Here is a 27,330-nt window from a genome sequence, read left to right as displayed (position 1 = left end):
ACATGCAAGTAAGCATCCTTGATGTCCAGCGACACCATAAAATCCCCCTCTTCCAGGCTTGCAATAACCGCTCTGAGCGATTCCATTTTGAACTTGAACTTCTTTATATAAGTGTTCAAGGATTTTAAATTCAGGATGGGTCTCACCGAACCGTCCGGTTTCGGTACCACAAACATTGTGGAATAGTAACCCCTGCCCTGTTGAAGGAGGGGGACCTTGATTATCACCTGCTGGAGGTACAGCTTGTGAATTGCCGCCAGTACTACCTCCCTTTCCCTGGGAGCAGCTGGCAAGGCTGATTTGAGGTAACAGCGAGGGGGAGTCGCCTCGAACTCCAGCTTGTATCCATGAGATACAATTTGTACAGCCCAGAGATCCACTTGTGAGCGAACCCACTGGTTGCTGAAGTTTCGGAGACGCGCCCCCAGCGCACCTGGCTCCGCCTGTGGAGCCCCAACGTCATGCGGTGGACTTAGTGGAAGCAGGGGAGGATTTTTGTTCCTGGGAACTGGCTGCCTGGTGCAGCTTCTTTCCTCTACCCTTGCCTCTGGCCAGAAAGGATGCTCCTCTGACCCGATTGCCTTTCTGAGGCCGAAAGGACTGCATTTGATAATACGGTGCTTTCTTAGGCTGTGAGGGAACCTGAGGTAAAAAAGTCGACTTCCCAGCAGTTGCTGTGGATACGAGGTCCGAGAGACCGTCCCCAAACAATTCCTCACCCTTATAAGGCAAAACCTCCATGTGTTTTTTAGAATCAGCATCACCTGTCCACTGCCGAGTCCATAATACTCTCCTGGCAGAAATGGACATTGCATTAATTCTAGATGCCAGCAGGCAAATGTCCCTCTGTGCATCCCGCATATATAAGACGACGTCTTTTATATGTTCGATGGTTAGCAAAACAGTATCCCTGTCGAGGGAATCAATGTCGTCTGACAGGGTATCAGTCCATGCTGCTGCAGCACTACACATCTAGGCTGAAGCAATAGCAGGTCTCAGTAGAGTACCAGAGTGTGTATACACAGACTTCAGGATAGCTTCCTGCTTTCTATCCGCAGGATCCTTTAGGGCGGCCGTATCCTGAGACGGCAGTGCCACCCTTTTAGATAAGCGTGTCAGCGCCTTGTCCACCCTAGGGGATGTTTCCCAACGTAACCTATCCGTTGGCGGGAAAGGGTATGCCATCAGTAACCTCTTAGAAATCACTAGTTTCTTATCAGGGGAACTCCACGCTTCTTCACACAAATCATTTAATTCATCAGATGGGGGAAAAGTCACTGGCTGCTTTTTCTCCCCAAACATAATACCCCTCTTGGTGGTAACCGGGTTAATATCAGAAATGTGCAATACATCTTTCATTGCAGTAATCATGCATCGGATGGCTTTTGTAGACTGTACATTTGTCTCATCCTCATCTACACTGGAGTCAGACTCCGTGTCGACATCTGTGTCTACCATCAGAGCTAGCGGGCGTTTCTGAGCCCCTGACGGCTTCTGAGTCGCCTGGGCAGGCGCGGGCTGAGACCCCGGCTGTCCCAAGGCTGCTGCGTCATCGAACCTTTTATGTAAGGAGTTGACACTGTCGGTTAAGACCTTCCACATATCCATCCAATCAGGTGTCGGCCCCGTCGGGGGCGACACCACACTTATCTGCCTCTGCTCCGCCTCCACGTAACCCTCCTCATCAAACATGTCGACACAGCCGTACCGACACACCGCACACACACAGGGAATGCTCAGACTGAGGACAGGACCCCACAAAGTCCTTTGGGGAGACAGAGAGAGAGTATGCCAGCACACACCACAGCGCTATATAACACAGGGATTTACACTGCTAATAAGTGATTTTCCCAATAGCTGCTTGTCTGTATCGATTTGCGCCTAAATTTATGTGCCCCCCCTCTCTTTTTAACCCGTCTTGTACCTGGATACTGCAGGGGAGAGCCTGGGGAGCGTGCTTCCAGCGGAGCTGTGAAGGGAAAATGGCGCTGGTGTGCTGAGGAAGAAGGCCCCACCCCCTCAGCGGCGGGCTTCTGTCCCGCGTTTTCTGTAACTTAATGGCGGGGTTTTTTACACATATACAGTTAACTGTATTTTATGCCAAAAGGTATTATAATTGCTGCCCAGGGCGCCCCCCCCCCCCAGCACCCTGCACCCTACAGTGACCGGAGTGTGTGGTGTGCTGTGGGAGCAATGGCGCACAGCTGCAGTGCTGTGCGCTACCTTAATGAAGACAGGAGTCTTCTGCCGCCGATTTCATCGCTTCTTCTTCTGTCTTCTGGCTCTGCAAGGGGGACGGCGGCGCGGCTCCGGGAACGGACGATCGAGGTCAGGCCCTGTGTTCGAACCCTCTGGAGCTAATGGTGTCCAGTAGCCTAAGAAGCACAAGCTAGCTGCAAGCAGGTAGGTTTGCTTATCTCCCCTCAGTCCCACGTAGCAGTGAGTCTGTTGCCAGCAGATCTCACTGAAAATAAAAAACCTAACAAATACTTTCTTTTCTAGCAAGCTCAGGAGAGCCCACTAGGAGCACCCAGCTCTGGCCGGGCACAGATTCTAACTGAGGTCTGGAGGAGGGGCATAGAGGGAGGAGCCAGTGCACACCAGATAGTACCTAATCTTTCTTTTAGAGTGCCCAGTCTCCTGCGGAGCCCGTCTATTCCCCATGGTCCTTACGGAGTTCCCAGCATCCACTAGGACGTCAGAGAAATATAAAACACATGTGGTGAATCACAATGAAGGCAGGAAGGTGATCGTACCTTCATTGTGATTCACCACGTGTTTTATATTTCTATATATTGGTCTCATTTTATGTTTATTTTATTAAATATTTTATCATATTTTGATACCTCATTTGACATCTATATTGGAGATATCATATCTACACGGATCTAGCGCCTACTAGGGAGTGGTCACATCTCTTTGCTATTGTCTATTCCCAAGGGAGTCATTTAGGGGACCCCCATGCCCTCCCTCACGGCTTGCTTCAGATCCCATACAGCGCCAGTTAGCCCCCACTTTTCGTATAAAGTATTTAATAAGAATATTTCATTCATTCAGATCTAGGAAGTGTTATTTTAGTGTTCCCTTTATTTTTTTTGAGCAGTATATATATATATATATATATATGAAGCTAGAAATCCAGTTTACTGGTAATGTGTTGGAACATTGTTTAGTACAGTAATTTTTCATGTTTTCAGTAAAGTATACCCCAATTTCTAAACAATGCAGCAATTGTGTGTGGGGGACCAACTATCATTAGCATGAAATAGGAATTAGTGACATCACTGAGAAACGAGGAACCAACGTTGCAGCTGACCAAAACACCATGAGCTAGAGACGCCATGCAGCCATTTGTGGGCTAAACTAATAAGGAGAATTCAGTATATGGATTCTCTAGGAATCAGTAACAAGACTGATTATTTATTTATTACCAGTTATTTATATAGTGCACACATATTCCACAGAATATTTGGCCATTCACATTAGTCCCTGCCCCAGTGGAGCTTACAATCTATGGGGCAGATGTATTAACCTGGAGAAGGCATAAGGAAGTGATAAACCAGTGATATGTGCAAGGTGATAAAGTCACAAGCCAATCAGCACCAATATGTAAATTAACAGTTAGGATCTGATTGGCTGGTGCCTTTACCACCTTGCACATATCACTGGTTTATCACTTCCTTATGCCTTCTCCAGGTTAATACATCTGCCCCTATATTCCCTACCAAATGTACACAAAGACACATTCACGCTAGGGTTAATTTTGTTGGGATCCAATTAACCTACCAGTATATTTTTGGATTGCGGGAGGAAACCCGAGTACCCGGAGGAAACCCACGCAAGTACGGGGAGAATATCCAAACTCCACACAGTTAGAGCCATGGTGGTAATCGAACCCATGACCTCAGTGCTGTGAGGCAGTAATGCTAACCATTACACCATCCGTGCTGCCCTGATGCATAAATGCTTAGTGCAATTAAGGGCAACTTGATTAATATTACATTCTTACCCAACTTTCACCTCAGCACGAGATACTTTATGCCAAGGTCCTTCCATTTCAGGGAAGCCAGCAAATCAGGAGAAATCACCTCTGCCAGTGCTGTCATTTTGCTTTTTGCCCTAATATTGAAACCTGGGTGTGGAGTCATTTTCTAAAATAGTGCTACCTCAAGCTCTGTCCAATTAGAATTTGAGTGCTGGTGGTGATTACTTGGTCCCTGGTATGGAACACCCACAAATTCTGGGAATAGGCATAATGCAATGGCTCCCAAACTCGGTCCTCGGGACCCCAAACAGTTCACGTTTTTCATATCACTCAGCAGGTACACAGGTGTAGCCATTACTCACTGACACATTTTAAAAGATTCACAGGTGGAGCTAATTATGGGGCAGATGTATTAACCTGGAGAAGGCTTAAGGAAGTGATAAACCAGTGATAAATTAAAGGTGATAAAGGCACCAATCAGCTCCAATATGTAAATTAACAGCTAGGAGCTAATTGGCTGGTGCGTGTATCATCATGTACTTATCACTGGTTTATCACTTCCTTATGCCTTCTCCAGGTTAATACATCTGCCCCACTATATGCAATACACAGGGATTGTATATTGGGCCTAAGGGGCCCTACTCACTGGCCGACCCGCCGCCGAGCTGCCCGACGGCGGATACGGCCGACGAGCGACCCGGCGGCGGGGGGGCAGTGACGGAGTGAAGTTTCTTCACTCCCCCCTTCACGCGGCTGCATTGAAGTGCAGGCAAATATGGACGAGATCGTCCATATTGGCCTGCATGCACAGCCGACGGGAGACCAGCGATGAACGAGCGCGGGGCCGCGCATCGTTCATCGCTGGAGTCTCCACACTGAAAGATATGAACGAGTTCTCGTTCATTTATGAACGAGATCGTTCATATCTTTCAAAAAATCGGCCAGTGTGTAGGGCCTATAACTCAGATCTGATTGTAGATTTGCTAAATTTAACACATCTACGATCAGTTTCTCAAACATGTTCCCCCCACATGTCTGGCCCTACCCCTCCGTACAGGTACAAAAAGCATCTCAGGAATTACCCCCCATTGTTGGGCTACTAAATGTTTATAACTACAATTTATTTTACTTATTGATTTTAAAGATTTGACTTTATTTTAATTCACACTTAATGCAGTACCTGTACTTTACAATAAAAGATGGCCCCAATAAAAGATGGACCATGTATGTAATATAATGGTTATTACACCTAATTATCCCAAGCTATGTTAACGAATATACATATTCTCTGGTGTTGATCTTAAGAGTCAAAGTGGTTGCAGAAAAGACATTAGTGTTGTTAATGCAAACCAACTGTTGTCGGGTGGACCCAAATTGTTCAAGTGGTATGACCAACTGGCCCTACACACTGGCCGATTTTTTGAAAGATATGAACGATCTCGTTCATAAATGAACGAGAACTCGTTCATATCTTTCAGTGTGGAGACTCCAGCGATGAACGATGCGCGGTCCCGCGCTCGTTCATCGCTGGTCTCCCGTCGGCTGTGCATGCAGGCCAATATGGACGATCTCGTCCATATTTGCCTGCACTTCAATGCAGCCGCGTGACGGGGGGAGTGAAGAAACTTCACTCCCCCCGTCACTGCCCCCCCGCCGCCGGGTCGCTCGTCGGCCGTCGGGCACCTCGGCGGCGCATCGTCAAATGAGTAGGGCCCCTTACAGAAGTGGGAACATAATTCTGACAAGTGACAATAACTAGGGGCGGATATAGGCGTGAGGGCGCCCCTAGGCACAACAGGAACGGCTGCGCCCCACCTTAATAATTTTAATATTTTTATTGGTTTTTATAAGACCTCATTTGATGATAGCCAATTTAATAGAATTTAAAAAGCCACTATGATATATATATATATATATACACACACACATACACACATACATACTGACTCACACAGTATGCATATTTATTAAATACGACAGCTTACAGGGGCAGTACGGTATGTGCATGTCCAACCCATTTACACTCCGTTCAAGATGACATATGGTACAGTACAGTGGAATTGGCAGTTACTGGTACTTTTAGGGCTTACAGTACCAACATAAGCCTCCAAGTGCAGACCCCAAACAAGTGCTGCCCCTAGGCACTTGCCTCACGTGCCTAATGGGAAATTTGCTACTGGCAATAACCAATACAGTTTATATTTTGAAAGAGAGACAACTAAACTGTATTAGACTAAGGAATCTTGAATGATGTCTGAGAAATGAAAAGAGGGGGGGGGGGGGGGGGGCAATCTTCCACTTTTGTGTAACATTCAGGTGTATTAATTCGCACTACCAGCTGTCCATAATGAAAAGGAAATTCTTATACGCTCTGATAGAATAATAAAGCAGAAAAAATCCACTTCAAAGATATGACACTATGCATGTGACTCCTCTTTCAGTGGTGTGACCTGCACAACTGCAATGTGGAAATATGGTGTCTTAAGCGAGGGGGGAGGGGTGACGACGAAGACGGGGGGACGCTCATTTCACCCAGCGGTGAAATGAGCGATCTCACTAGATTTGGCATGTATGCCAAATCTAGACCCAGCGATAGTCAGTTTGCTTAGAATTTAAGCACGGATCTCTCCGTGTGTACACCCTTTTAGATTTGAGTGCAAAAGGCTCTCTCTCATATAGTTACTACAATATTGTGTATTGGAAATAAAAGTGCATGTACAGTATGTTTTCAATTGTTTTTAGTCTTTTCATTTCTCCATGATCTCAAATCCCAATAGAAAAAAATAAAAAAGGAAATAAAATCTGATTTGAAAGTAATTTTTTTTTTTTTTTACATTAAAAAGATAAATGAGGGTTGAACAGCAGCAAATAGGGTGCGCGCTATTACAAAAATGTAAAGCAGCGCAAAGCAACGAGTGTGGAACGTGTGTAAAAAAGGGTCTGTGTGTACTGCTTGATACCTGTCACCGTTTTCTTAGACAAGAGCCCCAAGATGTGATTGAAACATATAATGAATAGGGTCAATTCAATTCACCAACAGTTGAATAGCGCCAGGAATTAGCTCCCGGCGCTAATCAATTCAGCTCAAGATAAGTCAGCGAATGCCCGTTCTCTCGGACCTAACAGGTTGATTTGTCGGGAGAACGGGCATTCTCCGACTTAACTCCTCGCCCTGATGCTGATTCCCGACAGAATCAGCCTTGCACCAGCACTTTTGTCGGATTTCCTCTCTCATCCCCCAGGGGTGAGAGAAGAATTCCCGACAATTGAGTGTCACTTGGTGCTGTATTGAATAGCGCCGGAAGCTAATTCCCGGCGCTATTCAACTGTCGCTGAATTGAATCCACTCCAATGACTGACAAACACTATTGGCGCAGTCACACCAAATCCCTTCTCAGCGCACCAAGCGTCTATTTCTTGCGAATGTGCATCTTAATCGTGATAAGATGTGACAAAGTCGCATTGATTCATTTGACATATCTGTGTGCGACGGAGTCTGAATCTGTGTAAGGAGTGCTACGATGCCGCGGCCACGGCTTCTTCTTGTGCCACGTTCCGCTGTGCTTCGTAAACAGATTTAGACTCCGTTGCACACGGATGTACAAGTGGCGCATATCAGATTAATCAGTGCAGTCACATGAAGTGATTTTGTTGAGTCCCGTTGCGATTAAGACGCACATTCACACAAAAAAAATGCAACACTGCTCACTCACATCACGCATCTTGCACCGCACGGCGTATTGAGGCTGGTTGTAGGAGGTCACATCTGTATATGAGCCCATATACACACTCAGCAATTTTGTAAACAACGTCGCTCATTTTTAACCTCATGAGAGATATTGTTTACAATATCGCCAAGTGTGTATGCTGCCAGCGACGGCCGATGCGCACGCCCGGGGGCCGTGTCGCCTGTACATGCAACTCAATCTTACTGTATCGTCAGATGCTGCACGTTCGGGGTGGCCATGGAATGACGCCACTGTGAGATATTGTATAGTGTGTATGCACTATGTCGGTGGCCCGGCCTAGGAGGGGAAAAACTATGCGATATTCAATTCTTTCCGCCCCCTTCCACACCCATTCTGCTTCTGCTGACGGCTGTGGTATCATCATTTTAGCTCGGGGTAGCGAGTCGCCCAACCCTTTACGCAGCTAAACCCGATTACTATGGGATGCGATATGCGCGATAACTGGGATCACTTTAGAAAGGAGATTGGGCATGATATATCATTTGAATACCGCTCATAGAACGTATCACATAGTGTGTACCCACCATTATTCTGGTAGGGCCCCAGCGATGTCACTGGTTCTTAGTGAATTTATAGGCAACAATCTTATGAACACTGGTTCAGGGTATAACCAGTCTGCCTCCTTTGTGGGCACTTAAGTCCATTCATTTATTTCTGAGATGCTCCATTCTACAAGTTGTAACAGCATGGCGAAATCAAGCAGGCGCCCTAAATATTACATCAGTAGTCCTTAGCAACAGAAAACAAGGATAATAACTGCAAACATGGAAAATCTCAGATTCCCAGATACCTCAGTATTTGGAACAAGTAAAGATATGTTTTCTGTAGATATGTTTGCAAATTATATATCTTTAAAAGGATAACACCAACTAAAACCCAATAATGAACTCTGAGTGGAGTTACGGGGCTCAAGATAAGACAACAAAAAGAAAAAATAAGAATTTACTCACCGGTAATTCTATTTCTCGTAGTCCGTAGTGGATGCTGGGAACTCCGTAAGGACCATGGGGAATAGCGGGCTCAGAAGGAGGCTGGGCACTCTAGAAAGATCTTAGACTACCTGGTGTGCACTGGCTCCTCCCACTATGACCCTCCTCCAAGCCTCAGTTAGGTACCGTGCCCGGACGAGCGTACACAATAAGGAAGGATTTTGAATCCCGGGTAAGACTCATACCAGCCACACCAATCACACCGTACAACTCGTGATATGAAACACAGTTAACAGTATGAAACAATAGAGCCTCTCAACAGATGGCTCAACAATAACCCGATTTAGTTAACAATAACTATGTCCAAGTATTGCAGATAAACCGCACTTGGGATGGGCGCCCAGCATCCACTACGGACTACGAGAAATAGAATTACCGGTGAGTAAATTCTTATTTTCTCTGACGTCCTAGTGGATGCTGGGAACTCCGTAAGGACCATGGGGATTATACCAAAGCTCCCAAACGGGCGGGAAAGTGCGGATGACTCTGCAGCACCGAATGAGAGAACTCCAGGTCCTCCTCAGCCAGAGTATCAAATTTGTAGAATTTTGCAAACGTGTTTGCCCCTGACCAAGTAGCTGCTCGGCAAAGTTGTAAAGCCGAGACCCCTCGGGCAGCCGCCCAAGATGAGCCCACCTTCCTTGTGGAATGGGCATTGACAGATTTTGGCTGTGGCAGGCCTGCCACAGTATGTGCAAGCTGAATTGTACTACAAATCCAACGAGCAATAGTCTGCTTAGAAGCAGGAGCACCCAGCTTGTTAGGTGCATATAGGATAAACAGCGAGTCAGATTTTCTGACTCTAGCCGTTCTGGAAACATATATTTTCAGTGCCCTGACAACGTCTAGCAACTTGGAGTCCTCCAAGTCCCTAGTAGCCGCAGGCACCACAATAGGCTGGTTCAGGTGAAACGCTGACACCACCTTTGGGAGAAACTGGGGACGAGTCCTCAATTCTGCCCTATCCATATGGAAAATCAAATAAGGGCTTTTACAAGACAAAGCCGCCAATTTTGATACTCGCCTGGCAGAAGCCAAGGCCAATAACATAACCACCTTCCACGTGAGATATTTCAGATCCACGGTTTTTAGTGGTTCAAAACAATGTGATTTTAAGAAACTCAACACCACGTTGAGATCCCAAGGTGCCACAGGAGGCACAAACGGGGGCTGACTATGCAGCACTCCTTTTATAAATGTCTGAACTTCAGGTACTGAAGCTAGTTCTTTTTGAAAGAAAATCGACAGAGCCGAGATCTGTACCTTAATGGAACCCAATTTAAGGCCCATAGTCACTCCTGCTTGCAGGAAATGCAGAAATCGACCTAGTTGAAATTCCTCTGTTGGGGCCCTTTCGGCCTCACACCATGCAACATATTTTCGCCATATGCGGTGATAATGAGTTGCTGTAACCTCTTTCCTGGCTTTAGTAAGCGTAGGAATGACTTCCTCCGGAATGCCCTTTTCCTTCAGGATCCGGCGTTCAACCGCCATGCCGTCAAACGCAGCCGCGGTAAGTCTTGGAACAGACAGGGCCCCTGCTGCCGCAGGTCCTGTCTGAGTGGCAGAGGCCATGGGTCCTCTGATATAAATTCTTGAAGTTCTGGGTACCAAGCTCTTCTTGGCCATCCACGAGTATCGTTCTTACTCCTCGCCTTCTTATTATTCTCAGTACCTTTGGTATGAGAGGCAGAGGGGAGAACACATAAACCGACTGGTACACCCACGGTGTTACCAGAGCGTCCATAGCTATCGCCTGAGGGTCCCTTGACCCGGTGCAATATCTTTTATAGCTTTTTGTTGAGGCGGGACGCCATCAATTCCACCTGTGGCCTTTCCCAATGGTGTACAATCCTATAGGAAGACTTCTGGAGGAAGTCCCCATTCTCCCGGGTGGAGGTCGTGTCTGTTGAGAAGATCTGCTTCCCAGTTGTCCACTCCGGGAATGAACACTGCTGACAGTGCTAACACATGATTTTCCGCCTATCGGAGAATCCTTGTGGCTTCTGCCATCGCCATCCTGCTTCTTGTGCCGCCCTGTTGGTTTACATGGGCGCCTGCCGTGATGTTGTCTGATTGGATCAGTACCGGCTGGTTTTGAAGCAGAAGCCTTGCCGGCCTCAGGGCATTGTAAATGGCCCTCAGGTCCAGAATATTTATGTGTAGGGAAATAACCTGACTTGACCAAAGTCCCTGGAAATTTCTTCCCTGTGTGACTGCCTCCCAGCCTCAAAGGCTGGAATCCATGGTCACTAGAACCTAGTCCTGTATGCCGAACCTGCGGCCCTCTTGAAGATGGGCACTCTGCAGCCACCACAGTAGAGATACCCTGGTCCTTGGAGACAGGGTTATCAGCCTATGCATCGGAAGATGCGATCCGGACCACTTGTCCAACAGGTCCCTCTGAAAAGTTCTTGTATGGAACCTGCCTAATGGGATTGCTTCGTAGGAAGCTACCATTTTTCCCAGGACTCGCGTGCAATGATGCACCGCTACCTATTTTGGCTTCAGGAGGTCTCTGACTAGAGATGACAACTCCTTGGCTTTCTCCTCCGGGAGAAACACTATTTCTGGTTTATGTCCAGAACCATTCCCAGGAACAGTAGACGTGTCATAGGAACCAGCTGTGACTTTGGACTGTTTAGAATCCAACCATGCTGTTGTAGCACTTTCCAAAATAGTGCTACCCCGACTACCAACTGCTCCTTGGACCTCGCCCTTATAACGAGATTGTCCAAGTACGGGATAATTACAACTCCCTTTTTTCGAAGGAGTATCATCATTTCGGCCATTACCTTGATAAAACACCCTCGGTGCCATGTACAGTCCAAACGGCAGTGTCTGGACTTGGTAATGGTAATCCTGTACCACAAATCTGAGGTACTCCTGGCGAGGATGGTAAATGGGGACATGCAGGTAAGCATCCTTGATGTCCCGGGATATCCTGTAATCCCCCTCGTCCAGGCTTGCAATAACCGCCCTGAGCGATTCCATCTTGAACTTGAATTTTTTTATGTATGTGTTCAAGGATTTTAAATATAAAATGGGTCACACCGAACCATGCGGTTTCGGTACCCCAACCCGTGTGGAATAGTAACCCCGTCCTTGTTGAAGTAGGGGCACCTTGAGTATTACCTGCTGGGAATACCGCTTATTAATTGCCTCTAGCACAGCCTCCCTGCCTGAGGGAGTTGTCAGCAAGGCATATTTTAGGAAACGGCTGGGGGGAGACATCTCGAATTCCAGCTTGTACCCCTGAAATACTACCTGAAAGAAACAGGGATCCACCTGTGAGCGAGCCCACTAATTGCTGAAATTTTTGAGACGGCCCCCCACCGTACCTGGCTACACCTGTGGAGCACCCGCGTCATGGTGTGGACTCACAGGAGGCGGGGGAAGAATCTTGATTCTGGGAACAGGCTGACTGGTGCAGCTTTTTCCCTCTACCCTTGTCTCTGTACAGAAAGGAAGCGCCATTTGATCCGATTGCTTTTCTGAAGCCGAAAGGACTGTACCTTTGTCTGTGAGGAAACCTGAGGTAAAATTATTTCTTCCCAGCAGTTGCTGTGGATACGAGGTCCCAGAGACCATCCCCAAATAATTCCTCACCCTTATAAGGCTCTCTATGCGCTTTTTAAGTCAGCATCACCTGTCCAGTGACAGGTCTCTAATACCCTCCTGATAGAATGGACATTACATTTATTTTGGATGCCAGCCGGCAAAATATCCCTCTGTGCATCCCCCATATATAAGACGACGTCTTTAATATGTTTTTATGTTTGCCAACTAGTATCCCTGTTTGACAGGGTCACCGACCACGCTGCAGCAGCACTATCTGCAGGTCTCAGTCTAGTACCTGAGTGTGTAAATACAGACTTCAGGATAGCCTCCTGTTTTTTATCAACAGGTACCTATTAAAGTGGCCGTATCCTAAGACGGCAGTGCCACCTTTTTTGACAAACGTGTGAGCGCCTTATCCACCCTAGGGGATATCTCCCAGCGTAACTTATCCACCTGGCGGGAAAGGGTACGCCATCAGTAACTTTATATAAATTACCAGTTTCTTAACCCACGCTTTTCACACACTTCATTTATTCATCTGATGGGGGAACAAAACACTGCCTGTTTTTTCTCCCCAAACCTAAAACCCATTTTTAGAGGTGCTTGGGTTAAAGTCAGAAATGTATAACACATTTTTTTTTTTTTTTTTTTTTTTTATTGCCGGGATCAAGTCACGGATGTTCCTAGTGGATTGTGTATATGTCTCCACCTTGTCGACACTGGAGTCAGACTCCGTGTCGACATCTGTGTCTGCCATCTGAGAGAGCGGGCGTTTTTGAGCCCCTGATGGCCTTTGAGACGCCTGGGCAGGCGCGGGCTGCGAAGCCGGCTGTCCCACAGCTGTTACGTCATCCACCCTTTTATGTAAGGAGTTGACACTGTCGGTTAATACCTTTCACCTATCCATCCACTCTGGTGTCGGCCCCACAGGGGGCGACATCACATATATCGGCCTCTGCTCCGTCACCATATAAGCCTCCTCATTCAACATGTCGACACAGCCGTACCGACACACCGCAGACACACAGGGAATGCTCTAAACGAGGACAGGACCCACAAAAGCCCTTTGGGGGGACAGAGTGAGTATGCCAGCACACACCAGAGCGCTATATAATGCAGGGACTAACTGAGTTATGTCCCCTATAGCTGCTGTTTTTATATATAATGTATACTGCGCCTAAATTTAGTGCCCCCCCTCTCTTTATTAACCCTTTGTAGACTGCAGGGGAGAGCTAGGGAGCTTCCTTCCAGCGGAGCTGTGAGGGAAAATGGCGCCAGTGTGCTGAGGAGATAGGCTCCGCCCCTTTTTCGCGGCCTATTCTCCCGTTTTTTATGGAATTCTGGCAGGGGTATTTACCTCATATATAGCCCCTGGGGCTATATATTGAGGTATTTTAGCCAGCCAAGGTGTTTTTATTGCTGCCTCAGGGCGCCCCCCCCAGCGCCCTGCACCCTCAGTGACCGGAGTGTGAAGTGTGTGAGAGGAGCAATGGCGCACAGCTGCAGTGCTGTGCGCTACCTTGGTGAAGACAGAGTCTTCATGCCGCCGATTTTCCGGACCATCTTCTTGCTTCTGGCTCTGTAAGGGGGACGGCGGCGCGGCTCCGGGACCGAACATCAAGGCTGGGCCTGCGGTCGATCCCTCTGGAGCTAATGGTGTCCAGTAGCCTAAGAAGCCCAATCCGGCTGCAAGCAGGCGAGTTCGCTTCTTCTCCCCTTAGTCCCTCGCTGCAGTGAGCCTGTTGCCAGCAGGTCTCACTGAAAATAAAAAAATCTAAGACTATTACTTTCTAAGAGCTCAGGAGAGCCCCTAGTGTGCATCCAACCTCGGCCGGGCACGAAATCTAACTGAGGCTTGGAGGAGGATCATAGTGGGAGGAGCCAGTGCACACCAGGTAGTCTAAGATCTTTCTAGAGTGCCCAGCCTCCTTCGGAGCCCGCTATTCCCCATGGTCCTTACGGAGTTCCCAGCATCCACTAGGACGTCAGAGAAAAACAAAACACACACACAATCCTTGCTTTGGATGCCCAGTTTCTCAGCCACTGACGGTCCTATTAAACCCACACACTGCCCCGATTAATGGAGGACAGTTTATGGGGAAGGGGTATTAAAGCCCAGTCAACAGGGCAAGAGGTAAGAACAGAGTGGATCGGTGTGGTTAAGATGGAACAATCAAGAACTACAGTGATACAAAGTGAGCACAATCTAATTTTGTCTACCATAAATCCTTAATAGCCATATAGGACAGTGATACACATACAGTTGTGCATTAAAGCAATCAGATGCGATACTACAGCATGCTAGACAAACAAGCAAAGTAACAGCTGCAAACACAGACAGCAATTTGAAACTGCTAAGCCACTTAGGCACCAATGATAGCCCACGTATTTAGTGCCAGCATTGTACACCACAGTGTAGGCATTGCAGGGTTACAAGAATTACTTGTAACCATCTGACATGAACCAAAGTAACAAAGCTAAAGTAATAATAATAATAATAATAATGATGATATAAAGCAGGTTTTAAAATAAAGATCCAAAAAATACCTGAAGCATCTCCAACTTTAAAATCACTGTCATCTGAGCTATCATAATCCAATGCTTCTAGAAGGGAGGTTGCCAAAGGCTTCACTTGACGTCTTTTCGAACTCCGGTCCACTGTAAAAAAAGTTGTTGTTTTTTTCTTTTTTTTCTTTTAATTATTAACAGTGGCATCCGATAAAGTTTCATAACTCAACAATATTTACTAAGAAATATATAACTATATAAAACAAGGACACCACCACTGCCATACTGTAGGCATATTATTTTCCGTTTCCTGTATGCTGACACTTCATTTTGAGGGCTATCACCATGGTGTTTTGGTTTGTTTTAGAAAACGCAACAACAGATAAAAACAATGTAGCTTTACAGAATACAGGTTGAGTATCCCTTATCCAAAATGCTTGGCACCAGAAGTATTTTGGATATGGGATTTGTCCGTATTTTGGAATAATTGCATACCATAATGAGATATCATGGCGATGGGACCCAAGTCTAAGCACAGAATGCACTTATGTTTCATATACACCTTATACACACAGTCTGATGGTCATTTAATACAATATTTTTAATAACTGTGTATTAAAATAAGATTTTACTTACCGATAAATCTATTTCTCGTAGTCCGTAGTGGATGCTGGGGACTCCGTCAGGACCATGGGGATTAGCGGCTCCGCAGGAGACAGGGCACAAAACTAAAGCTTTAGGATCAGGTGTTGTGTATTGGCTCCTCCCCCTATGACCCTCCTCCAAGCCTCAGTTAGGATACTGTGCCCGGACGAGCGTACACAATAAGGAAGGATATTGAATCCCGGGTAAGACTCATACCAGCCACACCAATCACACCGTATAACTTGTGATCTAAACCCAGTTAACAGTATGACAAACGTAGGAGCCTCTGAACAGACGGCTCACAACAAATAACAACCCGATTTTTTTCTGTAACAATAACTATGTACAAGTATTGCAGACAATCCGCACTTGGGATGGGCGCCCAGCATCCACTACGGACTACGAGAAATAGATTTATCGGTAAGTAAAATCTTATTTTCTCTGACGTCCTAAGTGGATGCTGGGGACTCAGTCAGGACCATGGGGATTATACCAAAGCTCCCAAACGGGCGGGAGAGTGCGGATGACTCTGCAGCACCGAATGAGAGAACTCCAGGTCCTCTTTAGCCAGGGTATCAAATTTGTAGAATTTTACAAACGTGTTCTCCCCCGACCACGTAGCTGCTCGGCAGAGTTGTAATGCCGAGACCCCTCGGGCAGCCGCCCAGGATGAGCTCACCTTCCTTGTGGAATGGGCCTTGACAGATTTAGGCTGTGGCAGGCCAGCCACAGAATGTGCAAGTTGAATTGTGCTACAAATCCAACGAGCAATCGTCTGCTTAGAAGCAGGAGCACCCAGCTTGTTGGGTGCATACAGTATAAACAGCGAGTCAGATTTTCTGACTCCAGCCGTCCTTGAAATGTATATTTTCAATGCCCTGACAACGTCCAGCAACTTGGAATCCTCCAAATCGCTAGTAGCCGCAGGCACCACAATAGGCTGGTTCAGGTGAAACGCTGACACCACCTTGGGCAGAAACTGAGGACGCGTCCGCAGTTCTGCCCTGTCCGAATGGAAAATCAGATATGGGCTCTTATACGATAAAGCCGCCAATTCTGATACTCTCCTGGCTGAAGCCAGGGCCAGTAGCATGGTTACTTTCCATGTAAGATATTTCAAATCCACCGATTTGAGTGGCTCAAACCAATGGGATTTGAGAAAATCCAAAACTACATTCAGGTCCCACGGAGCCACTGGGGGCACAACCGGGGGCTGTATATGTAGTACTCCTTTTACAAAAGTCTGGACTTCAGGAACTGAAGCCAATTCTTTCTGGAAGAAAATCGACAGGGCCGAAATTTGAACCTTAATGGACCACAATTTGAGGCCCATAGACAATCCTGTTTGCAGGAAATGTAGGAATCGACCCAGTTGAAATTCCTCCGTGGGGGCCTTCCTGGCCTCACACCACGCAACATATTTTCTCCAAATGCGGTGATAATGTTGTGCAGTCACCTCCTTCCTGGCTTTAACCAGTGTAGGAATGACCTCTTCTGGAATGCCTTTTTCCTTTAGAATTCGGCGTTCAACCGCCATGCCGTCAAACGCAGCCGCGGTAAGTCTTGGAATAGACACGGTCCCTGCTGAATCAGGTCCCGTCTTAGAGGTAGAGGCCACGGATTTTCCGTGAGCATCTCCTGAAGTTCCGGGAACCAAGTTCTTCTTGGCCAATCCGGAGCCACGAGTATCGTTCTTACTCCCCTTTGCCGTATAATTCTCAGTACTTTGGGTATGAGAGGCAGAGGAGGAAACACATACACTGACTGGTACACCCACGGTGTTACCAGAGCGTCCACAGCTATTGCCTGAGGGTCTCTTGACCTGGCGCAATACCTGTCCAGTTTTTTGTTGAGGCGAGACGCCATCATATCCACCTTTGGTTTTTCCCAACGGTTCACAATCATGTGGAAGACTTCTGGATGAAGTCCCCACTCTCCCGGGTGTAGATCGTGTCTGCTGAGGAAGTCTGCTTCCCAGTTGTCTACTCCCGGAATGAACACTGCTGACAGTGCTATCACATGATCTTCCGCCCAGCGAAGGATCCTTGCAGCTTCTGCCATTGCTCTCCTGCTTCTTGTGCCGCCCTGTCTGTTTACGTGGGCGACTGCCGTGATGTTGTCCGACTGGATCAACACCGGCTGACCCTGAAGCATGGGTTTTGCCAGGCTTAGAGCATTGTAAATTGCTCTTAGCTCCAGTATATTTATATGAAGAGACATCTCCAGGCTTGACCATACTCCCTGGAAGTTTCTTCCCTGTGTGACCGCTCCCCAGCCTCTCAGACTGGCATCCGTGGTCACCAGGACCCAGTCCTGTATGCCGAATCTGCGGCCCTCTAACAGATGAGCACTCTGCAACCACCACAGAAGAGACACCCTTGTCCGTGGCGATAAGGTTATCCGCTGATGCATCTGCAGATGCGATCCGGACCATTTGTCCAGCAGATCCCACTGAAAAGTTCGTGCGTGGAATCTGCCGAATGGAATTGCTTCGTAAGAAGCCACCATCTTTCCCAGGACTCTTGTGCATTGATGCACAGACACTTTTCCTGGTTTAAGGAGGTTCCTGACAAGTTCGGATAACTCCTTGGCTTTCTCCTCCGGAAGAAACACCTTTTTCTGAACCGTGTCCAGAATCATTCCCAGGAACAGCAGACGTGTTGTCGGGGTCAACTGAGATTTTGGAAAATTCAGAATCCACCCGTGTTGTTGCAGCACTACTTGGGTTAGTGCTACTCCGTCCTCCAGCTGTTCTCTGGACCTTGCCCTTATCAGGAGATCGTCCAAGTAAGGGATAATTAATACGCCTCTTCTTCGCAGAAGAATCATCATTTCGGCCATTACCTTGGTAAAGACCCGAGGTGCCGTGGACAATCCAAACGGCAGCGTCTGAAACTGATAATGACAGTTTTGCACCACGAACCTGAGGTACCCTTGATGTGAAGGGCAAATTGGGACATGCAGGTAAGCATCCTTTATGTCCAGGGACACCATAAAGTCCCCTTCTTCCAGATTCGCTATCACTGCTCTGAGTGATTCCATCTTGAACTTGAATTTTTGTATGTACAGGTTCAAAGATTTCAGATTTAGAATAGGTCTTACCAAGCCGTCCGGCTTCGGTACCACAAATAGCGTGGAGTAATACCCCTTTCCCTGTTGTAGGAGGGGTACCTTGACTATCACCTGCTGAGAAAACAGCTTGTGAATGGCTTCCAATACCGTCGCCCTGTCTGAGGGAGACGTTGGCAAAGCAGACTTTAGGAACCGGCGAGGGGGAGACTTCTCGAATTCCAACCTGTAACCCCGAGATACTACCTGCAGGATCCAAGGGTCCACCTGTGAGCAAGCCCACTGTGCGCTGAAATTCCTGAGTCGACCCCCCACCGCTCCTGAGTCCGCTTGTACAGCCCCAGCGTCATGCTGAGGGCTTTGCAGAACCCTGGGAGGGCTTCTGTTCCTGGGCAGGGGCTGCTTGCTGCCCTCTCTTACCCCTTCCTCTGCCCCGGGGCAGATATGACTGTCCTTTTGCCCTCTTGTTCTTATAGGACCGAAAGGACTGCGGCTGAAAAGACGGTGTCTTTTTCTGTTGGGAGGGGGTCTGAGGTAAAAAGGTGGATTTTCCGGCAGTTGCCGTGGCCACCAGATCCGATAGACCTACGCCAAATAATTCTTCCCCTTTATACGGCAATACTTCCATATGTCGTTTGGAATCCGCATCACCTGACCACTGTCGCGTCCATAAACTTCTTCTGGCAGATATGGACATCGCACTTACTCTCGATGCCAGAGTGCAAATATCCCTCTGAGCATCTCGCATATAAAGAAAAGCATCCTTTAATTGCTCTATAGTCAATAAAATACTGTCCCTATCCAGGGTATCAATATTTTCAGTCAGGGAATCCGACCAGACCACCCCAGCACTGCACATCCAGGCTGAGGCGATGGCTGGTCGCAGTATAACACCAGTATGTGTGTATATACTCTTTAGGGTAGTTTCCACTTTCCAGCCTCCTATCAGCTGGATCCTTGAGGGCGGCCGTATCAGGAGACGGTAACGCCACTTGTTTTGATAAGCGTGTGAGCGCCTTATCCACCCTAGGGGGTGTTTCCCAGCGCGCCCTAACCTCTGGCGGGAAAGGGTATAATGCCAATAACTTTTTTGAAATTAGCACTTTTCTATCTGGGTTAACCCACGCTTCATCACATACATCATTCAATTCCTCTGATTCAGGAAAAACTACAGGTAGTTTTTTCACCCCCCACATAATACCCCTTTTTGTGGTACTTGCAGTATCAGAGATATGCAAAGCCTCCTTCATTGCCGTGATCATATAACGTGTGGCTCTACTTGAAAATACGTTTGTTTCTTCACCGTCGACACTAGATTCAGTGTCCGTGTCTGGGTCTGTGTCGACCGACTGAGGTAAAGGGCGTTTTACAGCCCCTGACGGTGTCTGAGACGCCTGGGCAGGTACCAACTGGTTTTCCGGCCGTCTCATGTCGTCAACTGATTTTTGTAATGTGCTGACATTATCACGTAATTCCATAAACAAAGCCATCCATTCCGGTGTCGACTCCCTGGGGGGTGACATCACCATTACCGGCAATTGCTCTGCCTCCACACCAACATCGTCCTCATACATGTCGACACACACGTACCGACACACAGCAGACACACAGGGAATGCTCTTATCGAAGACAGGACCCCACTAGCCCTTTGGGGAGACAGAGGGAGAGTTTGCCAGCACACACCCAAGCGCTATAATATATATGGGAACAACCTTATATAAGTGTTGTATCCTTATAGCAGCTTAAATATATAAAATATCGCCATAAAAAGTGCCCCCCCTCTCTGTTTTACCCTGTTTCTGTAGTGCAGTGCAGGGGAGAGTCCTGGGAGCCTTCCTCACAGCGGAGCTGAGCAGGAAAATGGCGCTGTGTGCTGAGGAGAATAAGCCCCGCCCCCTATTCCGGCGGGCTTTTCTCCCGTAGTTTGTAATATCTGGCAGGGGTTAAATACATCCATATAGCCTCAAGGGCTATATGTGATGTATTTTTTTTAGCCATAAAAGGTATTTACATTGCTGCCCAGGGCGCCCCCAGCAGCGCCCTGCACCCTCCGTGACCGTTGGTGAGAAGTGTGTGACAAACAATGGCGCACAGCTGCAGTGCTGTGCGCTACCTTCAAGAAGACTGAAGAGCCTTCTGCCGCCGGTTTCTGGACCTTCAATCTTCAGCATCTGCAAGGGGGGTCGGCGGCGCGGCTCCGGGACGAACCCCAGGGTGAGACCTGTGTTCCGACTCCCTCTGGAGCTAATGGTGTCCAGTAGCCTAAGAAGCCAATCCATCCTGCACGCAGGTGAGTTGAACTTCTCTCCCCTAAGTCCCTTGATGCAGTGAGCCTGTTGCCAGCAGGACTCACTGAAAATAATAAACCTAAAAACTTTTTCTAAGCAGCTCCTTAAGAGAGCCACCTAGATTGCACCCTGCTCGGACGGGCACAAAAACCTAACTGAGGCTTGGAGGAGGGTCATAGGGGGAGGAGCCAGTACACACCACCTGATCCTAAAGCTTTAGTTTTGTGCCCTGTCTCCTGCGGAGCCGCTAATCCCCATGGTCCTGACGGAGTCCCCAGCATCCACTTAGGACGTCAGAGAAACAAAGTTTGTGTACACTGAGACATCAGAAAAGAAAGGATTCACTATCTCACTCAAAAAGTTCTGCATTTCGGAATATTTGGATATTGGATACTCAACCTGTATGTCACATTTATATTATATAGGGTTGGAGATGGTGTGTGAACATGCGTTATTTCAAAGTCAGTTAAACAAAGTCCTATTTGGCTTTATTAAATTTTGCAATAGGTGTTTGCAAGCACTGAACAGACTATAAAGATAAGATGTTAACCTTTGTTAAATCATTAGTTTAGAAATAAGCATACAAATGTATTTCTTTGCAAGACATATTTTAGGTTCATTGAAGGAATTCTTGCAATAGAGCGGAGACAGAGACGGGTGCTTTCTACGCCCCATGTACGCTGAAAAGGCTCCTGGAATCCCATGCACAGGTCTATGGCGTACGTATATTAACCTGGAGAAGGCATAAGGAATTGATAAACCAGTGATAAATGCAAGCTGATAAACACACCAGCCAATCAGCTCCAATATGTAAGTTAACAGTTAGGACCTGATTGGCTGGTGCGTTTATCACCTTGCATTTATCACTGGTTTATCAATCCTTATGCCTTCTCCAGGTTAATACATCTGCCCCATAGAGTGAATCTACTGTAATGTCATAGGGCCCTTTTTTGGGGCAGATGTATTAAGCCTGAAGAAGTGATAAAGCAGTGATAAGTGCAAGGTAATAACGCAACCGCCAATCAGCTCCAATATGTAAATTTACAGTTAGGAGCTGATTGGCTGGTGCGTTATCACCTTGCACTTATCACTGCTTTATCACGTCTCCAGGCTTAATACATCTGCCCCGTATTTTATACTGCCTTCAATGCACAGTTATAAATAGATTAACATCTGGTTCCTGCTGTAATATAGCATGGGCATAGAAAGTACACACCTGGCAACCAAACTCTCCTAAGCCACCCTAGACTATAGATGGGATATCATTTATTAGTAACAAAATAAAGGTAAGTGATAGAGTGTAGCACTACAAGACCTGGTAACATCCCATGTACATAACGTTTCGTATTTATTGCCAGGAAAGTACGTAGTACACAGCACGGATGCATTGTATGACGGAGTAGTTGTATGTTTGACTGATAAGAGCAGTGTTTGACAGGAGGTTGGATACACTCCTGTAACACGTGTGTGTGGTATTCAGCCGTCAGATTCAGAATTACTCATGTACAATTTGACTGAATTAACCTAAGCATGATTTGTTGCTGGAAATGAATGACCATTACCTGAGCATCAGTTATTTCAGTTATATTAAATGGGAAATCCATGTAAATGGAAAATGTGTGTAAATTGGAAATCCCAAAGCAGACAAATGTCACGTGTGAAGTTGGTATATGTGTAGTGCATAATGGAGATTGGTTGCAACATGTGTCCTGTGAGTATTACAGGATGGGTGATGTTCTCACATGTGCATCCTAAAAGCAGTGAGGGGGGACTGGTTACATGTATCCATCCTGTGTGTGGGGATACATGGAGGAGACTGGTTACACGTATGCCTCCTGTGTGTGGGGTGCATGGAGGAGACTGGTTACATGTATGCCTCCTGTGTGTGAGGTGCATGGAGGAGACTGGTTACATGTATGCCTTCTGTGTGTGGGGTGCATGGAGGAGACTGGTTACATGTATGCCTCCTGTGTGTGGGGTGCATGGAGGAGACTAGTTACATGTATGCCTCCTGTGTGTGGGGTGCATGGAGGAGACTAGTTACATGTATGCCTCCTGTGTGTGGGGTGCATGGAGGAGACTGGTTACATGTATGCCTCCTGTGTGTGGGGTGCATGGAGGAGACTAGTTACATGTATGCCTCCTGTGTGTGGGGTGCATGGAGGAGACTGGTTACATGTATGCCTCCTGTGTGTGAGGTGCATGGAGGAGACTGGTTACATGTATGCCTCCTGTGTGTGAGGTGCATGGAGGAGACTGGTTACATGTATGCCTCCTGTGTGTGAGGTGCATGGAGGAGAATGGTTACACGTATGCCTCCTGTGTGTGGGGTGCATGGAGGAGACTGTTTACGTGTATGCCTCCTGTGTGTGGGGTGCATGGAGGAGACTGGTTACATGTATGCCTCCTGTGTGTGAGGTGCACGGGACAGACTGGTTACATGTATGCCTCCTGTGTGTGAGGTGCATGGAGGAGACTGGTTACATGTATGCCTCCTGTGTGTGGGGTCACATGGAGGAGACTGGTTACATGTATTCCTCCTGTGTGTGGGGTCACATGGAGGAGACTGGTTACATGTATGCCTCCTGTGTGTGAGGTGCACGGGACAGACTGGTTACATGTATGCCTCCTGTGTGTGAGGTGCATGGAGGAGACTGGTTACATGTATGCCTCCTGTGTGTGGGGTCACATGGAGGAGACTGGTTACATGTATTCCTCCTGTGTGTGGGGTCACATGGAGGAGACTGGTTACATGTATGCCTCCTGTGTGTGAGGTGCACGGGACAGACTGGTTACATGTATGCCTCCTGTGTGTGAGGTGCATGGAGGAGACTGGTTACATGTATGCCTCCTGTGTGTGGGGTCACATGGAGGAGACTGGTTACATATATGCCTCCTGTGTGTGAGGTGCATGGAGGAGACTGGTTACATGTATGCCTCCTGTGTGTGGGGTCACATGGAGGAGACTGGTTACATGTATTCCTCCTGTGTGTGGGGTCACATGGAGGAGACTGGATACATGTATGCCTCCTGTGTGTGGGGTGCATGGAGGAGACTAGTTACATGTATGCCTCCTGTGTGTGGGGTGCATGGAGGAGACTGGTTACATGTATGCCTCCTGTGTGTGAGGTGCATGGAGGAGACTGGTTACATGTATGCCTCCTGTGTGTGGGGTGCATGGAGGAGACTGGTTACATGTATGCCTCCTGTGTGTGGGGTGCATGGAGGAGACTGGTTACATGTATGCCTCCTGTGTGTGAAGTGCACGGGACAGACTGGTTACATGTATGCCTCCTGTGTGTGGGGTGCATGGAGGAGACGTATGCCTCCTGTGTGTGGGATGCATGGAGGAGACTGGTTACATATATGCCTCCTGTGTGTGAGGTGCATGGAGGAGACTGGTTACATGTATGCCTCCTGTGTGGGGTCACATGGAGGAGACTGGTTACATATATGCCTCCTGTGTGTGAGGTGCACGGGACAAACTGGTTCCATGTATGCCTCCTGTGTGGGGGGTGCATAGAGGAGACTGGTTAAATGTATGCCTCCTGTGTGTGAGGTGCATGGAGGAGACTGGTTACATGTATGCCTCCTGTGTGTGGGGTCACATGGAGGAGACTGGTTACATGTATGCCTGCTGTGTGTGGGGTCACATGGAGGAGACTGGTTACATGTATGCCTCCTGTGTGTGGGGTGCATGGAGGAGACTGGTTACATGTATTCCTCCTGTGTGGGGGGTGCATAGAGGAGACTGGTTACATGTATGCCTCCTGTGTGTGAGGTGCATGGAGGAGACTGGTTACATGTATGCCTCCTGTGTGTGGGGTGCATGGAGGAGACTAGTTACATGTATGCCTCCTGTGTGTGGGGTCACATGGAGGAGACTGGTTACATGTATGCCTCCTGTGTGTGAGGTGCATGGAGGAGACCGGTTACATGTATGCCTCCTGTGTGTGAGGTGCACGGGACAAACTGGTTACATGTATGCCTCCTGTGTGGGGGGTGCATAGAGGAGACTGGTTACATGTATGCCTCCTGTGTGTGAGGTGCATGGAGGAGACTGGTTACATGTATGCCTCCTGTGTGTTAGGTGCACGGGACAAACTGGTTACATGTATGCCTCCTGTGTGTGAGGTGCATGGAGGAGACTGGTTACATGTATGCCTCCTGTGTGTGAGGTGCATGGAGGAGACTGGTTACATGTATGCCTCCTGTGTGTGGGGTCACATGGAGGAGACTGGTTACATGTATGCCTCCTGTGTGTGGGGTCACATGGAGGAGACTGGTTACATGTATTCCTTCTGTGTGTGGGGTCACATGGAGGAGACTGGATACATGTATGCCTCCTGTGTGTGGGGTGCATGGAGAAGACTGGTTACATGTATGCAGCCTGTGTGTGGGATGCATGGAGGAGACTGGTTACATGTATGCCTCCTATGTGTGGGGTGCATGGAGGAGACTGGTTACATGTATGCCTCCTGTGTGTGGGGTGCATGGAGAAGACTGGTTACATGTATGCCTCCTAGTGTGTGGGGTCACATGGGGGAGACTGGTTACATGTATGCCTCCTGTGTGTGGGGTGCATGGAGAAGACTGGTTACATGTATGCAGCCTGTGTGTGGGATGCATGGAGGAGACTGGTTACATGTATGCCTCCTATGTGTGGGGTGCATGGAGGAGACTGGTTACATGTATGCAGCCTGTGTGTGGGGTGCATGGAGGAGACTGGTTACATGTATGCAGCCTGTGTGTGGGGTGCATGGAGGAGACTGGTTACATGTATGCAGCCTGTGTGTGGGGTGCATGGAGGAGACTGGTTACATGTATGCCTCCTGTGTGTGGGGTGCATGGAGGAGACTGGTTACATGTATGCAGCCTGTGTGTGAGGTGCATGGAGAAGACTGGTTACATGTATGCAGCCTGTGTGTGGGATGCATGGAGGAGACTGGTTACATGTATGCAGCCTGTGTGTGGGGTGCATGGAGAAGACTGGTCACATGTATGCAGCCTGTGTGGGATGCATGGAGGAGACTGGTTACATGTATGCAGCCTGTGTGTGGGGTGCATGGAGAAGAGTGTTTACATGTATGCCTCCTATGTGCAGCCTAGCCGGGACGGAAGTAGAACACTCACTTGTTGGGGTAGACGCCACAATACACAGGTAGAAGCAGAGATAGCCGGGGCGCAAATTCTATTAATACAAAGCACAATCAGGCCAGGCAGCAGCTGAGCAACTGCGCAGGCGCGAAACCTCCCAAAGCCGATTAACGTCACAGCAACGTCACGTAAAGGACCAGGAAAGCGCCACGCAGAGCACGTGACGCGGAACTGTGCTCCGGGATTGCCATCATTAAAGAGGGCTGTGGCTGAGGAAACCAGTACGCTCGTAAAGTCAGTCAACCATCTTTGATGAGGTCAGGAGCGGGACACAAAGCCATTTTTGAGAAGGGCGGGGTATTAGGCTGTGATTTGGGCTGGTAATTATAAATATAGATAATGTTTCTTTATTAGGGCTTAGTCATTAAATTAAAATAATTCGAGGCAACACGTAGAGAAGCACACATAGTGATTGCCCTTAGTTCAATGATTTGAGGGGTTTGTTCATTTAAAGCAGGATACACAGCACACTATAACATTAATGGGAAGATGTAGGGATAGGCCATCGGAAGAAAACATTGGTTATACAATGTTTGGTACTTCCTCATCTTTACGGCCCCCATGCTGGAGGCGCACTGGTTACGCTACTTACTGTTGGAGTAATAAGGCTTACACCTCAATTACGAACACCGTAGTAACCCTTCTGTTTTGGAGATTCAAAGTACTGAACACAGCCGGCTGGAGAGCAAGAAATCACACTACACACAGTTGTCAGTATAACACTGCTCTGTCCTCCCTCTGACAGGGAGAGCCTTTAATAATACAAAATTAAATATGGGCTCGTTACATGCCCTCCAATCACAGTGAAGTATTCATGATAAAATTAGCTAATCATGCAAAGTACAAGTTTCAATTACATAAAAGGTAGTATACAAAAAACACATTCCCAAACAATTCTGAGAGTCTGTCTTGTCAAGACAGTGAGGCGATTGCTGAGGATATTCTAGTTCTGTCATTCTCTGTCCTCTGGCTTCCCATTCTTTCTTGTAAAGTATTTAAGGAAAACGCCTGTTGTCTCGCGCACACATACAAGCAAAGATGACCTTTCAATATATGTAAAGGTTTATATATACAGTATTTAGAATATATAGGCTTTCACACATTAATACAGCAAAAGCATTTTAATCAATATTACTCCTACATTACGCATCTTCACTGACTAGTGAAGATACGTCATATGCGGGGGCGAGTGTTGTGTTCAGCTGGCGAGTGTTCGTCCACAGAAAATACGCGGGGGACAGAACAAATATATCGTGCGGCGTCGGCTGCGACAGAAACACAGTAGCAGTAGTGTAAGTAGTACATTTTGTTTTTTTCAAGAACGTTACGTAAGTTAAGTACCTTACACAGGGGATAAGTAAGTTACGTAGCGGGGGCCG

General features: G+C 47.5%; 1 protein-coding gene across 6 annotated transcripts in view; it reads right to left on the bottom strand.

Annotated features, from left to right (window-relative positions):
• Positions 1 to 26,068, bottom strand: part of PHF14 (PHD finger protein 14) — a 469,633-nt gene extending 443,565 nt beyond the window's left edge. For 3 of the 6 annotated variants that reach the window (XR_010177576.1, XM_063921313.1, XM_063921314.1), the window contains exons 1-2: positions 25,928 to 26,067; positions 14,832 to 14,942 (exon numbers count right to left, since the gene is read on the bottom strand). Coding sequence is in view for 4 of the 6 variants with exons in the window: in XM_063921313.1 (XP_063777383.1) it covers positions 14,832 to 14,942; position 25,928 (112 nt within the window). In the remaining 2 variants the exon portion in view is untranslated. Of the gene's footprint in view, positions 1 to 14,831; positions 14,943 to 25,927 lie in introns of all 6 variants that reach the window. The other 3 variants (XM_063921311.1, XM_063921312.1, XM_063921315.1) reach the window with 2 other exon arrangements.
• Positions 26,069 to 27,330: the final 1,262 nt, after the last annotated feature.

The sequence above is a fragment of the Pseudophryne corroboree genome, chromosome 5, assembly GCF_028390025.1.
Source record: "Pseudophryne corroboree isolate aPseCor3 chromosome 5, aPseCor3.hap2, whole genome shotgun sequence".
Lineage (NCBI taxonomy): Eukaryota > Metazoa > Chordata > Amphibia > Anura > Myobatrachidae > Pseudophryne > Pseudophryne corroboree.
The sequence above is the reverse complement of the archived record's forward strand: the minus strand, read 5'-3'. Positions and strand labels throughout refer to the sequence as shown.